Source organism: Rosa chinensis, chromosome 3 (genome assembly GCF_002994745.2).
Source record: "Rosa chinensis cultivar Old Blush chromosome 3, RchiOBHm-V2, whole genome shotgun sequence".
Classification (NCBI taxonomy): Eukaryota; Viridiplantae; Streptophyta; class Magnoliopsida; order Rosales; family Rosaceae; genus Rosa; species Rosa chinensis.
This window is the reverse complement of record NC_037090.1, coordinates 22397933-22425126: the sequence shown is the minus strand read 5'-3', so window position 1 is coordinate 22425126 and position 27194 is coordinate 22397933. Positions and strand designations below refer to the sequence as shown.

At 37.5% G+C, this 27194-nt stretch overlaps 4 protein-coding genes, 3 long non-coding RNA genes and 1 pseudogene across 9 annotated transcripts; 4 read left to right on the top strand and 4 right to left on the bottom strand.

Annotated features, from left to right (window-relative positions):
• The first annotated feature begins 1605 nt into the window (after positions 1-1605).
• LOC112191578 lies at positions 1606-5863 on the top strand. 2 transcript variants are annotated; one of them, XR_005808755.1, is made up of 5 exons: positions 1610-2566; positions 2894-2964; positions 4321-4399; positions 4991-5068; positions 5467-5863. XR_005808755.1 is itself a non-coding variant. In XM_040517101.1 (4 exons), exons 1-4 carry the CDS (start codon positions 2398-2400, stop codon positions 5488-5490), a joined length of 342 nt encoding a protein of 113 aa, XP_040373035.1. In that variant the 5' UTR covers positions 1606-2397; the 3' UTR covers positions 5491-5863. The 2 variants fall into 2 exon arrangements, 1 of the variants encoding a protein (XP_040373035.1); XM_040517101.1 differs by lacking the exon at positions 4321-4399 and having other exon boundaries at positions 1606-2566.
• Positions 5864-6542: 679 nt separating this feature from the next.
• Positions 6543-7703, bottom strand: LOC112194302. The gene is made up of 4 exons (XM_024334551.1): positions 7638-7703; positions 7455-7511; positions 7294-7354; positions 6543-7144 (listed from the first exon to the last, which is right to left on the bottom strand). Exons 1-4 carry the CDS (start codon positions 7701-7703, stop codon positions 6543-6545), a joined length of 786 nt encoding a protein of 261 aa, XP_024190319.1.
• Positions 7704-8452: 749 nt separating this feature from the next.
• On the bottom strand, positions 8453-9547 carry LOC112194301 (uncharacterized protein At2g29880). The gene is made up of 2 exons (XM_024334550.2): positions 9260-9547; positions 8453-9162 (listed from the first exon to the last, which is right to left on the bottom strand). Exons 1-2 carry the CDS (start codon positions 9518-9520, stop codon positions 8557-8559), a joined length of 867 nt encoding a protein of 288 aa, XP_024190318.1. The 5' UTR covers positions 9521-9547; the 3' UTR covers positions 8453-8556.
• Positions 9548-9969: 422 nt separating this feature from the next.
• Positions 9970-12265, bottom strand: LOC121052229. Of its 2 annotated transcripts, none has more exons than XR_005808555.1 (3): positions 11306-12265; positions 10949-11035; positions 9970-10814 (listed from the first exon to the last, which is right to left on the bottom strand). It is a non-coding gene; the product is annotated as an uncharacterized LOC121052229 (long non-coding RNA). The 2 variants fall into 2 exon arrangements; XR_005808556.1 differs by lacking the exon at positions 11306-12265 and adding an exon at positions 11146-11291.
• On the top strand, positions 12016-12750 carry LOC121052228. The gene is made up of 3 exons (XR_005808554.1): positions 12016-12152; positions 12235-12472; positions 12720-12750. It is a non-coding gene; the product is annotated as an uncharacterized LOC121052228 (long non-coding RNA).
• A 2-nt stretch (positions 12751-12752) lies between these two features.
• LOC112193803 lies at positions 12753-13637 on the top strand. The gene is made up of 3 exons (XR_002934035.2): positions 12753-12815; positions 13196-13287; positions 13588-13637. It is a non-coding gene; the product is annotated as an uncharacterized LOC112193803 (long non-coding RNA).
• On the bottom strand, positions 13405-18029 carry LOC112193801 (annotated as a pseudogene).
• Positions 18030-20712: 2683 nt separating this feature from the next.
• On the top strand, positions 20713-22200 carry LOC112192791. Its single transcript, XM_024332664.2, has 3 exons — positions 20713-21132; positions 21424-21531; positions 21637-22200. Exons 1-3 carry the CDS (start codon positions 20818-20820, stop codon positions 21946-21948), a joined length of 735 nt encoding a protein of 244 aa, XP_024188432.1. The 5' UTR covers positions 20713-20817; the 3' UTR covers positions 21949-22200.
• Positions 22201-27194: the final 4994 nt, after the last annotated feature.

The following is a 27194-nucleotide window of genomic DNA, read 5'->3' as shown; positions in this document are numbered from 1 at the left end:
CATAAGAGCAGAACTAAAAAATCATAACATATAGACTATGTAATCCATCTATAGTATGTAAATGTCAATTGCAATTGGCTTTGACAATGAATTATTAAACTACTAACTCTAGTATGAAAGTATGAGAATACTCAATTGGGGTTGACGAAATTTTCTTCTCATATTTGTTGTAATATAAAATTCATTAGAAAAAATTCTAATAGAAAATGGAGGCATATCAATCCACTAGTTGGCAGGAGAAACCCACCGCACATTAAACAACTAAACGTCTAAACCAAATAAGACAAGAACACCTAAACAAGAAGATTTCCATGCTTGGCAAATAGGACCATGAACACGGAGAACACCGTTACCATTAAACCACTACAATTTGATAAATATATGGAGAACAAGAAAAATGAGAGCTTACTGTGAGTAGGAGGCTCTCCGCTATCTCTCAAAACTACATCTTCATCCACCGATTTGCCGATTCACTCAATGATGAGCGAATCTCTGTTCGTTGCTTGCTTAGCTTTTCTGGAAGTTTGAGAATTGAGGTCTCTTTCACTCTTGAAATTTCTCTCCTTTGTTTTTAGGGTTCTAGTCGTCCTCAGAGTCGATCTGAGACTCTTAGTGTTGAGTGTAGAATATTTTGAAGAATCAATCGATATATGCGTCAGTTTGCTATAGAAAAACAATTTTAACCCTCAAATTGACGATAGAATGGATAGAGGTTAATGTCATGGGGTAAATCGACAATTAATAACATGTGATGGGACAGATACGTTGAAATAAAACCTGAGTGAGTAAGGGGGGTGTATTCAATTCAGATTTTAAAAGATTCTGGCTAACTTTTAATAATCCATGGATTCTGCTAATTCCACGGATTCTTTTAATTCCACATGGAGTTTAACAGATTTTATTAGATTGATTTATCAGTATTTCTTTGGATTCTATAAGTCCATAGATTATTGTAAGAGCAATAAATAAAAGAAAAAATTGGCCAAAACACAAACAATAGAATAAAATTTTGGCTTGAAACAAAATGCTCTAATACAATGACATAACACTACTACAAAAAATGAATCAGACGACACCTCTCATACGACGCTACACTGTTTTCCGTGGTGTGAATCATTTCTCATTATTGAGACGACGGTTGTAAAATTTCCGTCTTCTAATATGAATTCAACCAACTGGTGTTTTTCATACTGAAATTATGTATTGCTTCAGAAGACGTTTATAAATGGAAGCGTGGTGTGAGGTTAAATTGTTAGAGAGGCGGCAAGTTTCGCACCAATTGGCACCACTTAAATTTCCTCAGCATGTAGTGTTTATATGACGGTTACTTTAAAACTGTGGTGTGAATCTATAGATTTGTAAATCAAAACATGTTCACCGACATTCCCTCCAACATTTCCCTCCATTCTCTCCCCCCAAATCTATTTCCCTCTCACCAGGCTGCGTGAGGAGGCAAAATTGAAAATTTTGAAGTGGCATTCAGACGACACTTATATGTAAAACCATTATCTGATGGCTTGTACATATGCATCGACTAATTGCTTATACATGTGTCCATGCCAAATGAGCCCATTTAGACCAAAGTATACTTAAGAAAAACAAGAAAAAGAAAAAAACAAAGCCCTAGAAGAAAGCGGCATTCACTCCACAACCACCCCCGACACTGAGAGACCCTCACAAACGCCCTGCCCTTTCTTCGACAGACCCCGACACTCTCTCTTCTTCACAAACCCTGACCTCTCTCTCTCCTCGACAAACCCTTTCTCGATAGGCCCCAACCCTATCCCTTCTTCGACAGACCCCAACCAAAGCTGTCTCTCTCTTCGACAAACCTAGACAAAAACCATCTCTGCCTCTAGCGATCTGGGAGCGATCTGGTTACTCGATCTAGGAAGTAGTGAAGGGGAAGAAAACCTAATGGGTAGCCTCTAGGGTTCTTCAGATCTTTCACCGATGGTGGTTATTGCTTTCGGGTAGAGTTGAATCAGAGAAAGAAGACCTCGAATTGCCAGGGTTCGAAATCGGAGTCGGATTAATTAGCGTTAGGGATTTGCGTCGATTTTCGACAGGCTTTAGGATTTTGATTCTAAATTCAGCTATGGGTAACTGGGATTTGAATTTTGTGGTCTCAGTATTGGATTCGAACGTACATTGGAGCTGTGGATTTGAGATTGAAGGCAAAAATGTCAAAATTTGGGCCAAGAAGGTAACTAAGTTGCTACTACTTCAATTAAGAGATCAATAGTGGTTTTGGCTTTACCATCTTCCGCGATTGCGAAATGAGGGCTTGGCTTTGGGGGTTTTGGTCCTGGCGAGGCTCGTCCACCATCTATTCGCAGCAGGCGTGACTATGGGAGGCTGCATTGAACGCTGCGTTTTAGGTTCGGGTTCGGGTTCATGTCTGGGAGAAGGTTCTGGAGAGGGACTTGGTGTTATTTAAAGGCACCAAGGCGAAACAGACTGAGGATGTTGCTTATAGGATGCATGAATGGGATTTTCCAAATTTTCGATCGACACCAAGTCCTCACTGGTAGGAGGATTAGCCACCACAAGAGGCTTCCTCCAGGTAATTTCCTGCTTGTTTCTAACTACTTTTGGTTAATGATAATGTCATACTAGTTTGTTCTTTTATTCAGTTGCTCTAGCCCTTTTAGCTTCATCATCAACCCTGTCACTAATTATAGATTTGTCTATATGTTTATGCAGATTTTGTTTTATTTTTGCACGTTTAAAGATTGAAAAAAGTACCCTAAAACATCTAGTTCATAGAAATTGGCGCAAAAAAGGAGAGTAATGAATTGCAACATGCAACATTTGATTCCGTAGACCCTAAGATGAGAGTCTAATAATGAATTGTAGCTCATGACAACTAATGCATTCATTTGTTTCACAGGGAATTCGCACTATAGCAATGGTGGCCTGGAAAGAGAGTCCAACAATCCCTACCATTGGCAAGCAGTAACTGTAATCACTCTCTACTCGATGATTCCTTTCCTTTTAGCAAATTGCTAAGAACTATGTTTCTGGTAGCGTTAAGCTACTCACTGCACATTGTTCATATATTATTTTCTATGTGGGATTTGACTGTGATGTGTGTATGTATTTGAAAATATCTTTGAACTACATATATATATATATATATATATATATATATATATATGTATGCCTTGAGATTTAAGATGCATATTTTTACCCTCGTGATGTGTGTATGATCGTACCCTTTTGCTTGTTCGGCTTTGTTTAATCCCACAAATTCAAAACGTTGTTTTCTGAATCTGGGTTCCAACACTCTGCTCTGTCTTTTCCTCGGACCAAACGTTTTTATCTTGTCTGATTTTACTTGGCTAAGCCAAAGCAAACAAAGAATATTGCTGCTATATGAATCTGGCTTTGTTCTCTTATTTTGTGAATTTTCGTAATTCTGGAACAAGAAATACAAACAGGGTTGGTGGAAGTTGTAGAGAAAAATAAGAAAAAATTTTTGGGTGCTGAATAAAAATTGGATCTTGGAATTTGGTACTGATTGATAGAATGGAATTTAGGTAGTGGTCATTTTCATGTCTAGTTTTGGCATATATTCTGGTGAATTGTTTGCTAAAAGATTATTATTCCTTCAAATTTTGGGTTTTTAATATTTTTGTCTTTCTTATCCAGAATAAAGAGTATGGGGTTATCCATTTAAGCATTAGCTAAGCAGCCTTTTGTTGTAATCATAGTGTTGGAGTTGGGGGGTTCTGCCTAGTGCTGTGGTTTTTTGTCTTCTAAGTACTTCTTGTGGATCTTGAATTGTGGAAATCTGAAACCAGAACAGAAGGAAACCATCTTCGTGCACATTCACTACACACATTCACTACACACACATATATATGCTGCATCATACATATATCTCATATATAAATAATTGTAAGTAACTCTACGTGAACATTAGAACCTATGTTTTTCATATTAATTATCATGGAAACTAATACTGTGAACATTAGAACCTATGTTTTTAAATTTTGATTTAATTAGTTTGTTTTTACTGTCATTTGCCTATGTTTCATTTGCTCAAGAAAGGAAGTTTAAGTTTTTTACTTCTGTTTGATTTTTTTGGTTTGGCTTTTGGTATGAAATGGTAGTACGTAGTAGGGTAACTAATTCAAATGGTTTTAACACAATCTTGGACTATATGTTGATTGGGGGATATAGGCATAATTGGGACCTGGTAAATACTTGGACTATATGCTAGATAAATAGCTTATGTAGGTTTCTCTCTGTTATTTTTTTTCCCATCTGTACAGCTTTGATATTAAGATTGTTTAACTGTTAATATGTTTCCAGGTGTGGGATGCAACTGCAGCTGATCCTAAATTGCTGGTCTTTTTGAAATCGTACAAGAATTTCTTACACATTGAATCTGGTAATTAAATCTACCTAGCTTTTCTAATTCTACTCTGGTTTAGATTAATCAGTGGTTCATGAATTATGAGATTCTGAGTGCATAACATGTTCACAAAGTCATCGAAATGTAGTAAATAGAATTAAAAATGCAGAATAATATGGGAATATAGGAATGCTAAATTAACACTTTCTCTAAGCCGTGGTCGTCCTCTACTACTAACTTTCTTCCAGTTTTATTTGACAAAAGAACATAAACCTGCTCACCTGCAGTTCTAGGTATTCTGTGAACAAATTGAAAAGCCAGAAATTTCTTACTAGTAATAGGTGTTTGGAAAAAGTCACCCTTGATTGATTTATCTTCATATGTATCTGCTAGTGTTGATTGGGGAATATAGGCATAACTAAGGCCATATTTGGGGATATACTTACCATGTTGTACACATTTTATTCATTTTAAAGGTACCAATGTATCTGCTTTGAACTTTCAGAGGCCATCCCATAATGCTTAGTGCTCTGGACTTCATCTATAATTTTAATATAGTAGACTGCTGATTTGAGTAAAAAACTATACCATTACTAGTATCTCATTGAGACTTGATTGATTTTGCAGGGTAAACATGGTATCAAGAAACAACCGTTTCAGCTTCCTGATTTCATTGCTGCAACTGGTACTGAGAAAATTAGACAGGTAAATTGGTCATGAGGTTTTTTATTTGGATTATTCTTTGAGCACTGCACATAAGTGCTCCTTTTACTATCAATGAGAACTCTGACTCTTCTGTTCATACTGATACAGAGACGTTCCTCAATAGGATAGTTCCTGATATCTCTATAGTACGGATATTCAAATGTTGATTTCATATTGTTGTCTTGCGAAGGCTGGCACTAGTTTATTTTCCTGTCTTTTGGATTATCACAAGTTAAAATTTTTTGTAGATCAGTGCATACCACAAATTGTTTCTTAATCTATAGATGCACAATTCCAGCAATCTACATTGCTATGAGAACCTTGGTGGTAAAAGGAAAATGTGACAATTCAGTATTCTTTTGAGGCATGAAGTTTGACGTGGTGGTTTTGTTCTGCAGGGAGAAGTGGAAACCTATCTTTAAAAAGCACATTTCTGGCCAAGTTTGTCGTGGTGGTTTTGTTCTAAAAACAATGATCCAAGTTTGAAGGCTGCCTGCTTCTAAACTGGACAATCATGTGGAAGATGGAGCAGTGACGAAAGCTTTTGAAGTGATAGAGAGAAATTTGTTTAGCTAGAAGTTGGTCTTTTTTGGGTTGGCCTTAATTGTAGTTCTCCTATAGATGTGATTATGTGACATTTTTAGGTACATTTCTGGATGTATTTTGCTATAAGAGTTTCAAAGATGTGATCCCTTATTTTGTGGATACATCGGATCCATTTAGACTGCTATGGGATTATAACAGCTTTCTATTATGATTAAATTACTATTCTTTTGGTCATTTTTGCTTCCAGAATCTGAATTTTGGCATTACAACAATAGTAGGAAAATATGTCATCTGATGAGGTTTTTTGGGTACAATCAAACAAAATTTCTACAATTCAGACGACAGTTTGTATTGATATCATGGTCTCAAATGTCATGGTACAACAGTTCGAGTTATATGTGTCGTGTGAAAGCACACTTGCACTGAATTTTTAAGTCATCACACCACATTTTATGCTGGAAGAACTGTCGTGTGTATACAATTTACATAACGTCTACAAAATAAAAACTGACTTCTAAACAACAAAGAGACAAGACTGGATTCCTAAAAACAATGGTATGAGTAGAAGTCACACCACGCTGGAATCCTAAAACCGTGGTATGAGTGGAAGTCACACCACGCTGGAATCCTAAAACAGTGGTATGAGTAGAAGTCACACCACAGCATATTTCTGTCGACAGCATGTCGGCAGATCTGCCGGTCCATCAGACGACGGAGTCAGCTGCAAACCGTCGTCTGACAGCGTTTCATCAGACGACGCCTCGATAGACCACGGAAATGCAAAACGTGAGACGACAGTTTTAAACCGTCGTGTGAAGCCTTTTGTGTAGTAGTGTAAGGAACTATTATTGAATCAAAAGAAATGTCCAACCCATATTATCTTATATGAAATATTCATAGAAAATGCAAAGCCAATTATAGAAGTACATTAGAATGATGCATACTCCTCCATTCCAACCTCATTATCATCGTAAACCTCCTGATTCTCATCATTTATGTGTTCCTCATTATTCTCATTGTCATTGTCTTGATCCTCATTGTTATCCTCTTGATTTCCATTATCATCATTCCACGGCCTATCATTCCACATAGCATCAGCAATGCTAATTCTCCAAGCATTAGCTTCTGCTCTTTGTTGTTGTTGGCTTTGAGAAAGTAGTTCAAGATTTTCATCTTCCATGTCTAGATATGATGAAGACTGATCATCTTCTGGTTCAACGGGAAATTCATCGGAGCGACATTCTTTGCGAAGAAAGTTATGTAGTCCAGCACAAGCTAACACTAACTCCGCTTGTGTCTCAAATGGGAAGGGAGGTGCGCTTTTGAAAATTGTGAACCGTGATTTAAAGATACCAAATATCCTTTCAATCACATTCCTCAATGATGCATGGTGAAGATTAAACAACTCACTTGCATTTCTGGGGTGGCGACCTTGACCACCAAAATCTTTCAGATGATATAGGACACCTTGTAGTGGAACTAAAAATTGGCGTCGATTAGCAAATCCACAATCCATGAGAAAATATTTTCCTAAAAATACAATAGATTTTAATTAGCATGTCATACACATAAATGAAGCCAATAGAAAACCGACACTATAAAAAGAATAATTGTCAAGTCTTAGCAAAAATGACTTCCTATATACTGAAAGTTCATAAAAAATGAAAATAGTTAATTACCTTGAGGCACTTCAATTCCATTTCTTCTTGATAAGGCATCATTTTGAATCATGTGCCGAACCTTCCCACCCACTAAGCACGTATATGAATTCCAAATCGAAATTGCAAGCAGCCAAAACATTTTGAGATTGAATACCATGACGGTTACGATAGCTGCTTACTTCTCGACCTTTTACCATGGCTGGAATGTGGGTTCCATCAATAGCACCAATGCAATCCTAAAATAAAGCCAATATTCAATAAGAGAAAATTACAAAATTTCCTAGGTCATATAATGAAAAAAATTATAAAAAGAAAATTAGGTTTAAACATACTATAAATCATTATTAAAAAAAAAAACATACCTTAAAATAAGGGTAAAACCTTGTACTTTCCCTAATTTTAGAGGGCACACCTCCAGGTTTGACCATCATTTGTGGTGCTATAGTGTTCAAGGCCTTTAAAACTTTGTTGAAGTTTTGACTAGTTGCGAAATGTGAGCGACCAAATCTTTGACGAACATTACAATATCGATCATTATGCCCCACATCATTAAGAATGTAGCTACCCTTTCTTCGACACAAATATATCTTGTATCTTCCAAAGCAGTTCTCTCTCTAATAATAGTGCACAACTTTAGAAAGACATCCGGATACATTCTGTGCAACTGTCGAAAACTTTGTGGGTCTTCCTCCAACACTTTATGTATATAATGATAATCTAACTTGGTAATTGGTCGTCGTTTGAGCGAACGCTCAATACGTCGAGGCCTAATAATTATCTCTCTCAACACAACGATTACTGCTTCAATTGCCATCAATAAATACTCAACTTTTTCATAAAGTTCTTCTTCAATTTCTTTGTCATCTATTATTTCTTTTTCCATTACTCTAGGATGAAGTAATTTGCTGCATCAGTTAAAATAAGTGTACGTATAAGTAAACGAAATAATCAATTCAAAACATGCATGCAACTAGAGGAAAAAAAAAATGCTGAACACAACTAGTGATTGCATATGTTTAGTTACAGACAAGCAAAATCAATAGATCACTAGCCAACAATAATCCAACCATATCAAGGAAAAGAATTAGAGAACAAATAATACTTTATCAAGTAGCAATAACAGTAAGAAAAAGTACCACTTCATAACAAAATAACAAAAGTCATACAATAGTTAAACCAAAAGTACTCAAAATAACTCAAAAGACCAAATGTAATCTAGATTCCCAACAAAATATAAAATACTCAAAATAACTAAAAAGACCTAATACATGACTCAAATAATTATAGTTCTCGCATCTTGTGGAATATCCAATTTGCTCGTTCTTCAGGAGACATCTTCAGGAAACCATCTTTTTTTGTTTGGGTGTCAAGCAACTCAAGCGCCTTGAAACGAATAGCTTCTTCCATGTTTGGGATCTCCTTGATAGCATCCCAAGTTGTATATTCTCTCTCCCTTTCTCTTTTCTCCAATACTCTTTCTCTCTTCGCCAATAGGCTATAGACTCCTTCAAAAGTAGTCGAAATTTTATTAAGTTGTTCCATAATGCCACTTTGAGGGGTGTTTTCTTCATACTCGGTTCTATTTCTTTTGGTTTGGGTTCTTCCTTGCTTGGGAACCTCTAAAATTTCAGGCGACCCTAGAGGTGATGTGGAGTGAAATGATCGATCATTCTGATTTGGTCTTACGAACACATCACTATCTACATCATAATCGAATTCTTCTATGCATATATCTCTATCTTCTCCAACACCTAATGTTCTTGCATCGATAGCACCACCCAACCCCATTGAGTTTTTTCCAACAGCAACACCATTCGCAATAGCAATCTCCAAGTCCTCATAATCATGAAATATCCCATAGCGTAAATTGGCATCGTTTGGGTGAGCCTAGCAAAAAAGATAAATTTAAAGCTATTGTTGCACTAAATTCTCAAAATATGTTTATTTTATATAAAAAATGGAATGTAATTTTTAGGAAGTTCACCTTTAGGTAATCTTCCCTTACTTCATCTGAAGCAGTGAACCTCTTTGTAGTTGAGTGAAACACAAAACCAAAGCTGAATCGCATTAGGGCTGAATAAGAATCCCATCGATTTTTAAACCACTTCAACCGGCTTTGGTAATTGTTGTAGGTCTTATGACACCCAAGTTTTGAATTAAGAACGGGAAGTATTCTTTCTTCCACTGTTTGCTTGGAAAAGATACCACTATTGTCACGCCATCCCCGAGTGGCAGCATCAACCATGAGCCAATAAATTGCTCTCTTCCTTGCTCCACTGCTCATAACCCCCCCCCCCCCCCTTTTTTTGGCATCTTGTTGTGAATCACCCATGATAATATTACTAGATTATACACAATAAAGTTTTTATTAGTATGTATATATAAATCTAAACTCAATTATAGTTTCAGTTACTAGCCACAGTAAAGACATTTCAATAAAAAATGGTCCACTGCGTGGTTAACTTTTAGATAGGATATATATATATATATATATATATGTATTGACAGTATGTGCAAACCTTAGGAGGCAATTCAGCATTTTTAGCCTTAAGTCAAACATTAACTCTCATATCAAACAATAACTCGAAGAACATAATTCTCGACATTCCATAGCATTTATTGACATACACATGTCAAAGCATAAACAAAACCCAAAATCTGAAACTTCAATGATCAACACATTTCATTGGACCTGTTGATAAGTTAATTCCAATATTGTAAAGGTCATGGGTTCAATTCTTACTGACATATGTAAAAGTGAAGTAGGCTATGAATTATATTAACCATAGAATATATAGAAGAATTATATTAAATCTTGCATCCAACTTATCTTTAGATGAATGCAGATCAAGTTCATCAATACCAATCGTAATCAATATCAAAATTTATAAGGTTTAGTGAAGTGATAGGTCATAACTAAATTAATATTTTAAACCAAGGCAGGAATCTCATCGAAATATTTTAGAGTTCAAAAATCTTGCAAATCAATTTATCAGACAATCGAAAGTCATAACACATCACAAAAAACCATTTATTTCAAGACATGGTAAGTGAAATGATATTAAATGCCAAAGGCTTACTTTGTCGAAGAAAAATGCCAAAGGCTTAAAATCAGGCTCATTAGCCCAGTTAGAAAGACAGATGTCTGTGAGTAGATTCCTTTATATATATAGTCCGGTTAGGGTTTTACTGTTTTAGCCGCACTGAGTTAGAGGGCAATGGGGGCGTGGCACCAGGGGTGGAAGAGAATTACGGTGGCGGGGCGCGAGGGCTGGAGGACGATTATCAAGAATGCATCCGATCACGCTGAAGAATTCCGCAATTTCGTCAAAAAGCCAGTCTTGTGCTCACCTGGTCGAGGTTCAGAACCGTCTGTGAGAGGGAAAAAGCTACGTTCAATGTCATCTCCACGTTTTCTTTCGGATCTTACGCCGTCTTCAAGTTCCATACTTCTGCTCCGGAATTTACCAGGTAGGTTAATGCGGTCGAAAAGATAGCCAGCGTCCAGGCACCGTCAGCTCCAGAGCAACTGCAACCGTCTGAGGTAAAAGAGATGTTTAGATACATGTTGTTAATTTTAGATCTACAAATACAAATACAAAGAGATGTTTAGATATATACATGTTAATTTTAGATTACAAATACAAATACAAAGAGATGTTTAGATATATACATGTTAATTTTAGATTACAAATACAGGAAACGAAGGAAAATGATGCTCCGGCGGCGTTGCCGTCATCTCCAGAGCAATCACAAACATCTGAGGTAAAAGAGATGTTTAGATACATATATGTAGTTAATCTTAGATCTACAAATACATGCATGTTGTTAATTTTAGATCTACAAATACAAAGATGTTTAGATACATACATGTTAATTTTAGATCTACAAATACATCCAGGAAACGAAATCGCAAACATCTGAGGTAAAAGAGATGTTTAGATACATATATGTAGTTAATCTTAGATCTACAAATACATGCATGTTGTTAATTTTAGATCTACAAATACAAAGATATTTAGATACATACATGTTAATTTTAGATCTACAAATACATCCAGGAAACGAAGGAAAATGATGCTCCGGCTCTGCCGTCGCAATCGCAACCATCTGAGGTAAAAGAGATGTTTAGATACATGCATGTTGTTAATTTTGGATCTATAGATACAAATTTGTTTGCTTTATCTATTAGTTCGGTGTTATAATCCTTTAGTATTCATATATTAATTCCAAAAAAAAATTGTTGGACATAACAAGACGAAAATGTTGTCTTTCATAGCAAGACGCACTACTAGAATAATGTCATTAGATATCGCCACTATTAAATCGGTCAGGATTGCACCTGATGTTAAAAAACGTGTTAACATCAGTTTGTGAAAAAACCAATTTCTATTGTTATTATGGACATCAGTCACCAAAGTAACCGATGTGAAAAGTTTCATTCGAAAAATTTAAAAAAACGCGGAGGGACTAAGTTGAAATTTTCAGATACGCGGGGGGACCAAAATATTCATTTCCCCAACACTTACAATTTTTTCACTTTGTCTAAAACTTACAAACCCTAATTACTAACTCTCACTTTGACTCCAACGCGCGCCTCCTTCTTCGCGTCGACCTCGTTCTCCAACCTGACCCGCCCCGAGCTCGTTCTCATACCCGAGCGGTCTCGAGCTCGTTCTCCGACCACCACTAGCATAGGTCCTCTCTCTCTTCTCCCCACCACCAATACTGATTTTCTATCTGGTGTTTCATCGTCTTTTTCTTGTGAAGAGAGAGTGAGATGGGAGTGGAAAAAGCAGAGGCGTTGTTGGATTCGTTGATCGCCGGGTTCAACAGTCAGATCTTAGAGCTCCAAGAGCTCGTTATTGCTCGAAATAGTAAGACCCGACCTGATTACCCAATCTTAAATTTATGAACTTTTGATATGGCTCTTATCATCTCACATATTCTTCCAATTAGTGCTCAAGCTCAGATATATGGGTTAATTTCATTTCTGGTGGCTGGAGAAAACTGAAAAAGAAATTAGGGATCATGTCTCAATTTGTTTCAAGCTTTTCAGAATGAGTCTACGGATTATATATGGTGGCAGGTAAATGGGTCTAGACTTTGTTTATAGCATGATTTTGATGTTTTGGCAGGGATTTGGGTATTTGTTTCTGGTGGCTGCAGAATATTTGGTTCAGGGCGATGGGCTACGGTAATACCACCCTAGATCTGGTTTTTCTGTTGGTATGGGTGTGGAGTGTTAACTTGTTTAAACTTTATTTTGCTGAAATTGAGATTATTGGGATAATTGACTTGAATGGAAATTCTCATTGACTTATTGAATATCCCCTATGGGTTGTTTCTGGTTTTTCAATTTTGTTTGCTTGAAAAAATCTCTCTTGAACGTCTGGGATAGTTTCTGATCAACAAATCTCTCTTGTTTGGCCTTTTTCTTGCAGGACATCTTTTTGTAGAAGTACTTCTTTTTGCCGGTCATTGTTTTTCTATTCTCCAAGAAAAGTTACAAGCCCCCTAAGAAGCCTTTAACAGAGAAGGTTTGTGTGAAAGTTTTATGCCAGTACTTTTCTCTTGTTGAACAATACACTCTGCTTGCGCACCTCCTTTAATCCATTGAACTGCTTTTTATATTCATAACTTAACAAAATAAGGAGTCAGAAGTGTTGAGGCATTGTTGTAAATTGTAATTTGATTATACTTCCTCGTGGGATTTGAAAGAAAAGATCTGTGTGACCAATTTAGCTGTCAACTTTTGTCTCAATGAATAAAGTTTTTAGTTATGCTACTATTTGCATATCACCACATATGAACTTGCTAAATGTCTAGTTTGATTATATGCTTCTGATTCTTCTGCTTTCTGATATGACATGTATCCTGGATTCTTAATTGAACTTTGCTAGTGTATTGGTACATGTAGGAAATAGATGATCTATGTGAGGAATGGGTTCCTGAACCTCTCATTCCTCCTATCACAGAAGATATGCAGTATGAACCCCCAGTGTTGGAAAGGTGAGTGAGCTTAGTCCCTAGCTCTTCATAGACCAATCCATAGTTCAGCTATGCTTTAATTAGATGTTCCTCTTTTTGAATTTTATCAGGGAGGGGGAGAGAGAGAGAGAGAGAGAGAGAGAGAGAGAGAGAGAGAGAGAGAGCATTAGCAGTACGTTATTTTTTTTGGAAGAATAAATAATTGGTTATTGCAATTTTCTTCAGTGTTATATCTTGGAGTTAAAATGATGTTGCCTATGGGTAAATATAGAACAGTATATTCCTTGTAAGGGATTTTGCTAATGAGTAGAATTTATTCAGTGCTGCAGGGCCACATACAATAGTCAATGGCAAAGAAGTAGTGAACTTTGTCAGTTCGGGCAAATAGAACTCCCTTGATACACTGCATACACAGAAACTTGTCAGTTCGGGCAACGAAGAACCATTCCTCTAGGCCAATTTAGACACCGCTTTTAGTCGAGCACAGAAAAGGAAAACCAATTGACAAATGTGTCCCAAACAGCTGAGCAGGAAATTTAAGGAACGAAAACCAGTGTGACAGACCCCAACTAACTATAAATGTGAATAACCCTGTCAAACAGATTCCACTTACTTGGGGCCATGGATCAATAAGGCGAGATCCTTAGTCATGTTTCCGCCTCCACTGTCTCAATGCATGCAGCCTCCAACTTTCGAACAAAATCTAGCAACCTGTCATTTTTATCTAATTTGCCCCTGAAAAGAAGAACGGCCATCAGATTATCTGGTACCAGGAGGAAAGATGTATGCCGTAGTGTTTTCGATGACAAGTAAACCATGATAAACTGTTCTCATCAAAGGCAGACTGCCACTGTAAAGCATGTTGTACAACTTCATTTTCAGAAATGCAACATGGTATGCAAAGATGCAAACAGTACCTATGCTCTAGGCCTCTTGTCCATGCAAATATTGAAGCAATACTGTTTGTACTGGTTTCTTGTCCCTTCTGATGCAACCGAAAATGACGAGTTACTGTCCCATGAGCTGCTTCAGCTTCTATTGTTTTCCCATCTGAGGATAGCTGCACTGATTGTAGTTAGAAACTTAGAATTGGAGGCATAGAAATGAATAATGTTAACATTTGATACATACCAGCACAGAAGTCATGAGGCCCAAAGAGTCAAATCCTGCCAAAAAAGAAAAAGAACAGACATGAGAGTTGAGACAGAGAGAGAGCATTTCTACTAAGTGATAAGAGTCGGAAACACAGATTTACTCATTAAATTACATTCAAGTTCAACCATCTAACCCCATTTTACAGAATTCCTGAGACATATCCTGAATTATACTTCTCTTTTCACATGACAGAAATTGGGGATACACCAAGAAAAAAGTTAACAATGAAACTGATACCACTCCTCTTCTGTACTGAACAGTAGGAAAATCATCTAATATAAAACAGGAAACCCTGCTTGAATATGCCATGACTAAAGATTTCACAGTATTAATCCAAAATCAACATGTTCTTCTTTTTTGGCCAACACTTAAATAGCATTCTACAGGGAAAAGAAGCTACAAGTCCATCTAACTAAATCCAAGGTGGTATAGAAAGGAGAATCCATAAATTATGGCATACACATGAAACAGATATGTATGTGTGTGTCTGTGTGTGTGTATATCCACATGTACATATCAGATGGAGACAGTGATATACAAGTAGCAGAAATCGAAAACAAAATAACGTCAGGCAAAGTTTTCAAGAGCACCTTGAGCAAGCAAATCACTCTGGACATCTTCATCATAATTTTTGCAAGCCCAAACCTACCCACCCTCACTTTTGAGTGCATAAGCCACCATGTCATCTATTAGCCGATGCTCATACCTATATGCCCAAAGTGAATTAACTATTTCAAACTATGCCAGGAAACATTTATATGAATACATAACTCACAATTGAATATGCAAACCAAATAGAGTTTTCTTCAAACTTCTGCTTCCACTTTTCCACATAAACCTCCTCGAATATGTCCTTAAACCTGTGTCAGTCTGAGAAATCAATATTTTGTCCAATTTCTTATGAGAGAGAAGAGAACAGAGTAAGAGCTAATATACACTTTTGGTCCTGTGCTCTAGTCCCAAAAGTTCATTTTCCAACACATCCTTTATTATTTGTTAACACTTGGGCCAAAAATACAATTCAGTCACATTGGTTGAAAGAGGAAAGTGAAATTTTTCTCTACAATCATTAAAAAAAAAAAAAAAAAAAAAAAAAACCAATATGATAGAAATGTGGAATTTGACCCTGATGAAGGGAGTACAGTTGTTCACGCCTTTATCATTTTCCCTAACAAGCATGACAAAAAGTGTAATAGGACTGTTAAATTAGCAAACTCTAAGAGTAAGCTTGTTGATATGCACATTATATAAGAAATAAGTAGGGATGAGCCTATTACCACCAAAGGTGTTTTAGCCAGTAATAAATAAATTATCAATTGAAAGCAAAGGTTATTTTTACCTGCCATCATATTTCTTAAGAATTGTGTTTTTGGAGCTCAAGTATAGTGGCCACTTCTTGGAAAATGCCATCGACATGGAAGAGTCAGCAAAAGCTCGAATAGACTGACAAGTATACGAGAGTTTGTTACCAAACTTGATCAACATATGGCTTAAAATCCACAAAAAGGTTCTGGCATGTTGGCCAAACTGAGATAAGACAAACCTCATCAACATTATACATAGCGATGGCCACACCAGGACCTTTGAAATCATGGACATTACACTCCGTAGGGGTGTCTCCTTCTGGGACTGAACAATGGAACAGATAGATGTCAAGAAAAAAATGATAGTTAACTTCCATGAGCCTCAACCACATGAGGAAGAATGTTGAATCTTACCAAATACCATTTTCAGCTTTCCTGGTCCCGTGATAACTGTATCAGTAGCTCGATACTAATCGCCGAAAGCATACCTACCAATACAGATGGGTTTCTTCCAGCCTGTGAATTCAACAAGCATTAAGCAGTTTCCACAGTACTTCACCTATGTTCAACATACAAAAAAATCCAAACCTTACTGGAACTAATCTAGGAATGTTTTGGCATAGGATAGTTTCTCGAAAGACAGTACCTACAAAATAAAGAATGACCCTTTAACAATGAAACTTAGGAAAGTAAGTTGAAAACTGTTTCTTTGCGTAAAAAATCACAAGAAAGTTTAATGAGCAGCAGTCACTGTAAACTTGCATCTACTGTAGCCACAATCAGCCAGCACTACAAAGTTATCAATTATCAGGAAAGTACACAAAAAGTTTGCGACTTTCCAACCATGAGGATAATATTGCAGTTGCTAACAAATTTAGTATATTTATTCATGAACTGAATGAATTACAAAGCATTCTAATTCTTTCCTACATCAGAAGAGACAGATACAAATCGTTTAGATTGTTTCTAATTGTGCCATTGGGACTCCTCCACATTGATTTTAGCCCAAACTCCTTCATTCTGGTCTCATCTATAATGTATCATGAACATGAAAATTAGATACAATAAAACTTCTCTTTCCATAAGACAAGAATTAAACAGGCTCCGCTTGCTATGTGAGTACGTGAACATGTTAAAGGACAGCCAGGGTGTCCCTATCCAAGTTCCTCATGGTAAGAGAGATAAACACAGTAATGAAGAAAAACAGAAACAACTCACCAGGAGTTATTATAGCACATTTCACAGCAACATTGCACCAGCAGCCCGTTAAAGGAATCAATGAGACAGCAGAAAAGCAAATCGAAAATTCAAATACTCCATTTTCCTTTCTTTTCAAGAAAGTGCAACCAATACACTCTGAATCAAACCACTTACTTAAGAGTGGCTTCAGCACTCTCTACCGTAACTTTGTTATCAGTAGCATCACGGTTCTCAATCCCTAAATCATAATACTTTATGTCCAAATCCACATAGGGGAAAATAAGGGGAAAATAAGCTGCAATAGCAAAACACAGAAAATTTCCCATCAATTCAAATCAAAATCTACACCAAACCATAGCAAAAAACGAAATTCGCACCGAAAAGAACGAATCTTCATACTTTTTCTTTGATTCTGTCCAGATGATCCTCGTCATTTCATCACCTGAGAAAAAAAATACACAATAACCACAGCAACAATCAACTTTCGAAAACCGAAAACTGCATCATTCTACAATTTATGAAAGAAAATCATACGACTAATTCCATCACTACTTCGCATTGGTTTCTCAAAATCTCAGTAGAGCATAATAAAGCGAACAAATGAAGAAGTGTGGTGTTGATTACTGACCGTCCATTTCGACGATCCGATTCTTAACCCGGACTTTCTCGAAGCCACCGGAGGTAGAAGCGTAGCACCGGAGCGAAGTGCGATTAGAGGTTGCGGCGAAGGAGACGCGGTTGCCGACTCCATTGAAGCGCCTCGGCGTGGAGGTGAAGGAGAAGCTAGGGTTTCTCGGGGCTATAGAAGACGAAGAAGAAGCTAGGGTTTCTCGCGACATGGTGGAGTCTCGCCTTTAGCATTCAACTTTTTTCCGAGCTCCGGCGGTGGTGGGTTTTGGGCGGAGCTCCGGGAATTTGATCTTGGACCGGTGAGTTTCGCCGTCACGGAAATGAGGTTTTTGGGGTTTATCGACGGAAGGGGTACTTTAATACTTTTACACTCAGATGCGCCACTTGGCATTTGGAGATATGAAGGGAGAAAGATTGACTTGTATAAAACTTGCAAGTCAAGTTAGCGGCGGAATATTTGAGACGGTGATGAGAATATTAGGATTATGATGTGTTTTTCACAAAATAGAGAGAGAAACAAGAAGAAATGTTTCAAATACACGTGGTGGGGTTGGCAAACTCGGCTTTAGACTAGCCGAGGTTTCAAGTCTCGTATTCTTAGGTTTTGGGTTTGATTCTAGCTTAAAGCTTTTGTGATCAAAGAAGTTTGTGTCCGAAATAGATTAATCTCCTTATTAGCTGTTAGTTGTGGAGGAAACCACTCTCGAAAAGAAAAAAGAAAATATATATATGTGTGCGCGCGCACGCTATGTATTGATGATGGAGTTAAAAAATGAAATGATACTTATTGGGCCTTCCATATGAATGAGGATGGAAAATCTTATTATTGATTAATGAAAATTGAAGACATGAAATGTTGGTTGTTTTGATGTGAATATGATAATCATAATCCTCTTTTATGATTCAACGATTCAGTCCATTCGTGAGTTCATCCGTCATTTCTACTACAGTGAATAAAGCAACATTAGGGTTAACAAAAACACAGAATGCTTATACATATTTAGAAAGAAAAAAAATAAGCACAGTTTAGGATTGCTTTGCTTTAAAAAAAAAAAAAATTGTTTAAAATTTAAAATTTTATTGTGTTTGGTAAATAAATAAAAAACAGTTTTAATTGAAAATTATTGGTCATTGCAGATTTTAGAAGCAACCCAGATGTTACTAGGGGTGTAAATGAGCCGAGCCGGAGCGAATACCAAGGTGATCATGTTCGGCTCATTTGTTTTTTATCGAGCTCGAGCCGGGCTAAAGCTTGAATTTTTTTTTCCATGCTCAAGCTCGGCTTGGCTTGAATATTTTTCTTAGGCCCGAGCTAGGCTCGGCTCGGCTTGATTTATTGGACGAGCTCGAGCTTGAATAGGCTCGGCTTGGCTCATTTGACTTTAAATTTAAAAAATAAAAAAGATAGAAAAAAATTTAAATTAATAATCCAAATTTGATGTCTGACCATCATACAAATCCCTTTTATTGTCTAGAATAAACTCAAAATGATGAATCCAACTCAAAATTGCACTTAAACTAATTAAATAAGAATGGGGCAAACTCAGATTCTCTTCCAATTGAAAAGGAATGTAATAAAAAGAATTGAAGAATTGAGATTAGAATAATTATATTTTTATAGTATAAATTTCATTAGTCGAGCTTTAACAAACGAGCCGAGTTTTAACAAGCTCGAGCTACTCATGGAAAATACAAGCTACTCACGAGCTAGACGAGCCGAATATATCCTTGCTCAAGCTCGGCTCATTTTTTGGCCGAGCTTAATATTGAGCTCAAGCTCGGCTCATTTATCTTACGAACACGAGCCGAACGAGCTAAAATCGAGCCGAATACGAGTCGAACACAAGCTGTATCGAGCTTACTTACAGCCCTAGATGTTACTTTAAAAAGTTGCTTTCAATTAAAACACTGTTTGAAGTTGTTTTATGTACTGAAATCACTTTTAAAAGTATTATTTTAACCAAACAAGAAACTGTATTAATTCACAGCTGATTGCTCTCAAACACTGCAGCAACAAATTATAGGTAAATAAATAAAAAACAGTTTTAATTGAAAATTATAGGTCATTGCAGATTTTAGAAGCAACCCAGATGTTACTTTTAAAAGTTGCTTTTAATTAAAACACTGTTTGAAGTTGTTTTATGTACTGAAATCACTTTTAAAAGTATTATTTTAACCAAAAAAGAAACTGTATTAATTCACAGCTGATTGCTCTCACAACACTGCATCAACAATTTTTTTTTTTTTTTTTAAGTCACAGCAATCAAAAAATTTTTTATGAGAGGTTGAGCTCTTCTCTTCTCTCTCTACTGGCGGCGGCAAACCCTAGTTCTAGGGTTTTGCTCATCGAGATCTTTAGCCTATGATGATTCCCCTCGTGAAGCCTATTTGTCGTCCTCCTTGAGGTCGTCTAGCTGTATCCTACGTTCAACCGTTGGGTTGTGGTACCCGGTTTTTGATAAAATGCCGTTCTAAACTATACGGCGGTGCTCGTGGGGAGTCTGCTTGGGAGATAATTTGCTCGAGGGATTCTCGCCGGAGGAGGTGCTTCTCCAAAGCGGGTTTGTGGGAGAAAATCCGACTTTGGGATCTTGAATCTGTTTTGTCTCTTTCACGGGAATGGAGAAGTAGGGACGATAGAGACCAGGTAGGCTTGATGGTGGCAGTCGGTGACGTTGGATGTCAGGATGACATCCAATCACAAGGACTGAAGGACTTCAGTTAATATAGGGGTCCAATCCGGGCTACAAGGTTGATTTGGGATAGTGGTCTTTGGAGCGCCAGTTTCTTCCAGCGCGCCTATGTTTCCTCTAGTGGCAGCCGTTCATTCCCCTCATGCTCTGGTGTACTGGCAGCGGTGGTCGGGTGGTGCCTACGAAGAGCTCGGGAAACCGATTGGAGTGGTCTGGGTGCCCATAATATTTCTCTATGGGCTTGGGTCTGTATGTTGGGCCTTGCAGAGTGTGCGTGGGCTTTTCCTAGGCCTACACACTCTTGAGCTCGTGTTTGGGACCCAGGTGGTTACTGTTGCATTGCTCAATATACTCCTCAAATTCACTTAATAAGGCTTGTCACCTCCCCCTAAAAAAAAAAAAGAACTAGCCCTATAGAAAACCATTTCTAAGCCGAAACTAGCAAAAAGTTTGAGGCCCAATTTGTAAATAAGCCCACTGCGTGCTTCCACCAGCTCACTTTCCTCAACCTCCTCCCAGCTTAGAACCAAGTCATTCCCCCCTGTCAATCCCTCTGAACCAAACCCATCATGGCCGTCCCCGCGACCACATGGACGGCGATCTTCATCATCGCCACCACGCTCCGTTTAATCGAATGCGGCGACAACAACCGCGTCTACTCGCCGTGCTCCGACACCAAGGTCGCCAGGTCCGACGGCTTCAGCTTCGGGATCGCCTTCGCCTCCAGGGACGTGTTTCTCCGCAACGGCGCAAACTCCACCTCCCAGTTGTCCCCGTGCGACACTAGACTCTCGCTCTCCACCGCCAATTCTCAGATCGCCGTTTTCCGGCCAAAGGTCGACGAGATCTCTCTCCTCTCCGTCAACTCCTCCTCTTTCGCTCCGGTCGGTTCTCTCTCTCTCTCTCTCTCTCTCTCTAAACCCTTCCATTTCGGTTTGGTGATCCTTTAATTTTGTGAATCGCTACAGGGTTTTGATGGGTTTAGGATTAATGTTGATTTTTAGGTTGATAATTGCAAAATGTTAGTCTCAGTTTTGTAAGCTTAGCACTGAAAGTATCAGATTTTAGTTGAGTTTGTGAAGATATTGGGCATTGCTATTTGAATTAAGGGTGTTGAATGTTGGCTTGTTTTGAATTCAATCGGTTTATTGTGGTTTGTGGTTTTGAATTTGCAGGATAATTATGGGGGATATATGGTTGCTTTTGCTGGGCATAAATATGCTGCAAGGTCTACTGCGGCTTTTGTTGCCAACAGCACCTACACTGTCACCAGCTTTACTCTTGTAAGTGAGCAAGGACATTGCAATTGGATTTGGAGTTTGAATTCGTTAATGTCGTTTGTGGTTTGTGGTTTAGGTTATGTAGTGAATCTGTTTTGATTTGTGCAGGTGCTTGAGTTCACCAAGGGCAGGCTGCAGCACCTGTATTGGAAAAGGGATGGGTGCGCCAAATGTTCTGGGAGCTCCGGCTTCGTTTGCCTCAACAATCAGGACTGTGCAATCAAGACTAACAGCTGCAAAACCCATGGAGGCACTGTGGATTGCAGCCTCGGGATCCAATTGGCATTTTCTGGGACTGATAAGCACCTATCGGTTCTGAACTCATGGTATGAAGTACAGAACCTTGGTCAGTACTCCCTTTATGGTCTCTATTCAAATCTGAAGGATTCTCTCACTAGTCAGTATAACAAGTTTTTCTGATGTAAAACTGTTTCTGTCAGATTCTTGTAATTTTTTCACTACCCACTCACTAGGTTTGATCGTTCACTTCTTTGTGTTTCATTTGTATGCTGTTGTAAAGTAAATCAAATTTGAGTATCATTGTGATTAGAGGAAAGAGATATGATTTTCAGTAACATTTGTATGCCTTTTTTTTATTGGTTCAATATCCACTACTGCTTTGCACCTTTTAGGTTGCATTGCTTGTTAGCTGGAGTAAAGAGATTTTTGGAATTCTTTGGGACCTAGAACAATTCAAGTGCTACTCTTTCAGTGTTGCAATCATTATGGATGTTTGTTCTGCTGAAACTCTAATGAGATCTGAATGTTTTGGTTGTTTATTTGACGAAGACAAGGATCAGAATTCCCATGGTTATATCATTTCTCATGAGGTATGGAAGCTTTCCATTGCCCCCTAAAAAAAAAAAAAAAAAGGAATGTGAAAGTTTAATTCCCACATTTTACATTTCTGCATTTACCCTTTTCTTTTAGGGAGGGAGAGGCAAGGAGCTACCGTTGGTAACTCTCACTTGTGGAATAGACTGAATATTTTGGAAAGTACTCAACCCAGTGTAGACATTAGAGCATTCTACGCAAAACTCCAAAATATCCATTTTTTCTGCTGTAGGAATATACACCCCGCACCTCACACACCAAATACGTTAAGGTGTTAACATTGCTGAGTGGACTTAGCATCCCACGTCAAAAATTAATTGGCAATGGGTGATTGGGTGGGACATGTACCTTAAAATGAAACTGGAATTGGTATTTCACTTCTGTGCTCTTGAAGCCTTGGATCTGGTACAGCATTATTTGATAGGATGGAAAATGAAACTTCAGTTTTATGCATATCTGATCTCTGGTTACTCTCAGCAGGGCCGGCCCTGAGGGCTGCTACCTGAGGCAGCCGCCTCAGGCCACCGGTCTCCTGCGGGCCTCCGCCAATTTTTTTTTTTTTTTAATTTTACATATATATCTGTTGTATAATTATATATTTTACTTTTGCCCATATCAAGCAAGGGGGCTGCGCTGGTGCAGCGGTGATAGAGTTTTGCTTAATTAATTTAGACAACACCAAGGTTCGAGTCGTAGCAGCCTTTATTTGTTTGTTTTTTTTTTCCTTAATTAATTTCTTTGTAATTAAATGTTTTTTGTTCATTCTTTTTCCAGCTTCTATGGAAAGAATATTTTGAAATTGAATACTAATGTATTTGCCCTTTGTTTTTCATTGGTTTCTTTTGTAATATTTAAATATATTTTGTTCTTTTTTATTTTTTCAACTTCTAAGAGAAAAATTATTTTAGAATTGAACACCTTATTATTTTTTTATTTTTATTTTTTGCAATACTATTAATGTAGGGATTCGATTTATATATATATATATATATATATATTTGTTTGATTATAAAAAAATATATGAGGCCACATTTTAATTATTCGCCTCAGACCTCCAAAATGTCAGGACCGACACTGACTCTCAGATTGGACGTCCTGACGAAGCCCACGATCTCTTTTGAGTTTCGATAAATGGCGTCTTCCTACCTTGTGAAATAGCCACGATGAGTATGCTAGGGACTTGTTCACAACTGTCAGCTCTGCGTCTAGGAAAAGAGCGCAGCTCTTTTCCTTTCAAAGCTTGCCTCATAGAAGACCTGTGTTGCTTGCATCTCTCATAGGTACATGTATGCACAAAGTGGCCGCATAGAACAACGTCATAGGCTTTTTGACTGGTTCACGGAGAAAGATGTGACATCATTGTGTGTTATCAGACTTGGAGCCTGAAAAGGCAGAGAATTATGTTCTGCATTCAAACTTACATGCTGCATCTGGGAATTGGAATGGTGTGAGATGTGTCTAGCCGTCCAGCCACAGATGAGGGTGATTGGCCTAAGTAAAGATGCTGGACGCTGTTGGACTACGCTTGGAGGAAAATGTATAGCTCTCTGCTTCTTTCTGACAATTCTCTCCCTGAATTAGGAGAAATTAGGAAGATGTGAACAAGGTTAGAGGAAAAATCAAGTAAACTTGGATATACAACCAACACTCTTAAACCGGAAGAAGTGACGATTGAATTATAGAGGAGGCATAGTGAAACGATGGCTATCATTTCGATTATCATAGATTAGTGAAGGTGGTTCACTGGGAGTCTGCAAAAATCTGCTTGCATAAATTGTCACAATCCCGCTAAATTGAACTCCAGGGATATTGAATGGGACATAACTTTGAGAGACAAGCACTTCCATCATTTCAAAGATGGCCTATATTTTTGTGGAGGTTGTCGGTAAGGTGGAGTGTAATAGTTTTCAGAGGGATCGAAGCTGCAGAAATGATTGCTTCGGCTTACTGACATATCAGTACATAATGCAAGTACTATCCAAAACTATTCACTTCTTATATGAAATTGTAGCATAACACCTGTTTGTTTCTACTTCGTTACCATACAGTTATTCTGAATTCTCTCTTCCTAAATCTAAATCACATAATAGTAAGAGAAATAATCAGACAAATTAGATAGAATTAGCAACCAACGAAAAAGTGTTTTAGAGACCCAAGTATTATTGTGTTTGAAACTCTGCTTTTCATAATCCATTGTTGCTTTCTTCCTTATATCCTTAGGTGATGCTCAGCTCAGTATTAAATATTTTGATCGCAGAAGTAATTACACAACATTATTTCAAGCCAGGATAGTACATAGATGATGCAGGCGGCACATTTGAACCGGATATGAAATGGAATTGTAATACATATGAAGACTGCAGTCACTCCAAATTAAGAAGAGACCGAAATGCTGGAAGTAGGCTGGTGCTGCCGTGCTGGTACCTTATTACTGAATTCCATTCTTTTCTTGGTTGAAATTTAAAAAGGTGATTACCAAAGCGAACTTTCCTTGGCAGTTGCCATGACAAAAAACCATTAATTGAAGCTCATTAAATAGTCAAAGAATAAGTACCAATTCTACTGATTGACGAATAATGACTATTCATTGACACCACTGTTACAGTTTATGTCATCTGCCTTTGACAGCACCAATTCTACTCTCTAAACAGTCCAATAGAACAAGGTTGAGAGAATAAATTTTCTGATATATAATTACACTCATTCTGTGGTGTATATAAACAGACTACAATCGTACTACAACTATTGTGTACTACTGTATTACACAACATATACAATGACAGGACCCGCTCCGGATTTCACCTTGAAATCCAAAGTGGCCCTACGGAGCCCACCTCAGAAGAAATTCTACCAAAAAAATTGGCGGAACTCCCTTTAAAAGTGGACTACCCAAAAACCTGTAGAAAAACATTTATACTTCTAAAATAATCCACCCTTATTCTTCTGGAGCCACCCTGCTCCCTATATCACAACATCTCCCATTTCACAAACAATTCTGAACTTAAGAATATTAATATACTGGGTTATCAGAACAATCTAATGTACAGGCGTACAAGATGATAAAATATAAGATAAATGACCGATACTTTTATAATGCGGAAGCTATGACAGCTATGCCTCAACCCCATGTACGCTCGACCTCAAGCTAAACTGACTTGCAAACTGGGCATTTGAAACCGAAGGGCCTAGGGGAAAACATTTAAAATCCGTTAGAGTGAGTGGACGAAAAATAAATAATTTCGAGTGAATAAGTAAAACTTAATGCTTTCCCAAGTTATTCTCTAAAAACTCGCATGCAGTAACAATCTTGGAAACACCCTTAATCATCATCTTTACTGAAATCTTAATCACGTAAAATAGAACATCTTGAAATCTCTTAAAATCTCATCCTCAATCCTTATAAAAACATCCCTTTCATGAGGCTTGTTTGATGACTAGAAAGTACTGCGGTCTAGTCATCTCATGCCATCTAGGAGGGACTGCCACCCAGATGACGCATTGGAAGGAAATGCCAACCAGACTATTACCTAGAAGGGACTGCCAACTAGGTAATATACGCATGCGCCGAAGATAGCCTCCTCAATAAACTGAATAGGCTCCTCAATTACTTGCTTTCGGAAAGAAACTCGCTGTTACTTCAATAAAACATTAAAAATTCACCGAAAGCATAACTCAAGATTATCTCGCTAACTCAAATCTCAATATGTCAATAAATCCTCGAAAGCATAAATCAAATACTCTGTAACTCAATAAATGCTTCCAGAAAGAAATCTCAATCTAACTCAAGGCTGATAAGTGTGGAGCTCAAAACTCAATAAATCTCGATAATTCAATCATGCTCAAATATTTGCTAAATCCTTCGTACTCGTATATCATCATAAAAACTGATATTCGAAATCAATAATTCTCATAATATTTTCTGAATCAGTCACTTCCCGAAAATCATTTCCCAACTCAATAACTCATAAATAATTAGCTTGAAAATCTATTGAAAGCCCTCGGGAAGGAAATCCACTAAAAATCCCGTAACTCATAGAGCATAATAAATCTCAAGAAATCAAGCTCATAAAGTCATAATACTCAATAATTCAAATAATAAATTAAACCTCAATCGGAAAATAATAATATACTGCATGCACATTTAATTTAAAATAAATGTCCACTCACAGACTATTTAGGCGATCACGCATACAAGTTCCTTTGTCGAGCAGTAGCTCGGTATGTCGTCCTGTACACAATTATAATTCGTGAATAACAATCCGGAAATTAAATACCATTCCCACATCATATCCTCATAAATCACATATCCACTTCTTCTTGGATTCAATCCAAACTTTACCACTATTACCAATTCATCGATTAAGTATTCCAAAGCGGAAATAAGGGAAAATACGAAGGTCGGATTCCTATAATCGACACCCGTCTCACTAAACTTCAGATATTCCTAATCCATAACAAATCACTCCAAAATCCACCAAAATCACATTTACAAACTCTACAACAAATATAGGATTTAACTAGTAAAAAAAAAAAGAGAATATAAATCACTGTTCATACACCGCACTATTCATGCGGCGACACTGTTCATGCGGCGCCCAACTCCTCCTCCGGCCACCAAATTTCATCCACAGCATCATCTCAACATTTTCAATAACTTTCTCAACTATGACAAAGTCAGAAAATACCTTGAAGTGGCCGAACAATTAAGCACTCCGAAGTACAGTGAAATTTTCCAATTATGCTTTCTTCCTCCATTCTTCGATCTGGGTTATGAAACTTGGCGAGCATGAAGAGTGGCTCAAGGCGCTTCTAATGGACCTGGGTTTATGACC

Coding starts and splice junctions, on each gene's coding strand:
- LOC112194301 (XM_024334550.2), bottom strand. CDS start 9,520: ATGGTTGATGCTGCCACTCGGGGATGGCGTGACAATAGTGGTATCTTT. Junction 9,163..9,259: donor TAAGGGAAGATTACCTAAAG/GTGAACTTCCTA, acceptor CTTTTTTGCTAG/GCTCACCCAAACGATGCCAA.
- LOC112192791 (XM_024332664.2), top strand. CDS start 20,818: ATGGCCGTCCCCGCGACCACATGGACGGCGATCTTCATCATCGCCACC. Junction 21,133..21,423: donor ACTCCTCCTCTTTCGCTCCG/GTCGGTTCTCTC, acceptor TTGAATTTGCAG/GATAATTATGGGGGATATAT. Junction 21,532..21,636: donor CTGTCACCAGCTTTACTCTT/GTAAGTGAGCAA, acceptor TGATTTGTGCAG/GTGCTTGAGTTCACCAAGGG.
- LOC112191578 (XM_040517101.1), top strand. CDS start 2,398: ATGTCTGGGAGAAGGTTCTGGAGAGGGACTTGGTGTTATTTAAAGGCA. Junction 2,567..2,893: donor CCACAAGAGGCTTCCTCCAG/GTAATTTCCTGC, acceptor TTTGTTTCACAG/GGAATTCGCACTATAGCAAT. Junction 5,069..5,466: donor GTACTGAGAAAATTAGACAG/GTAAATTGGTCA, acceptor TTTGTTCTGCAG/GGAGAAGTGGAAACCTATCT.
- LOC112194302 (XM_024334551.1), bottom strand. CDS start 7,703: ATGGTCAAACCTGGAGGTGTGCCCTCTAAAATTAGGGAAAGTACAAGG. Junction 7,355..7,454: donor CCATGGTAAAAGGTCGAGAA/GTAAGCAGCTAT, acceptor GTGGGTGGGAAG/GTTCGGCACATGATTCAAAA. Junction 7,145..7,293: donor TGGAATTGAAGTGCCTCAAG/GTAATTAACTAT, acceptor TTGTATTTTTAG/GAAAATATTTTCTCATGGAT.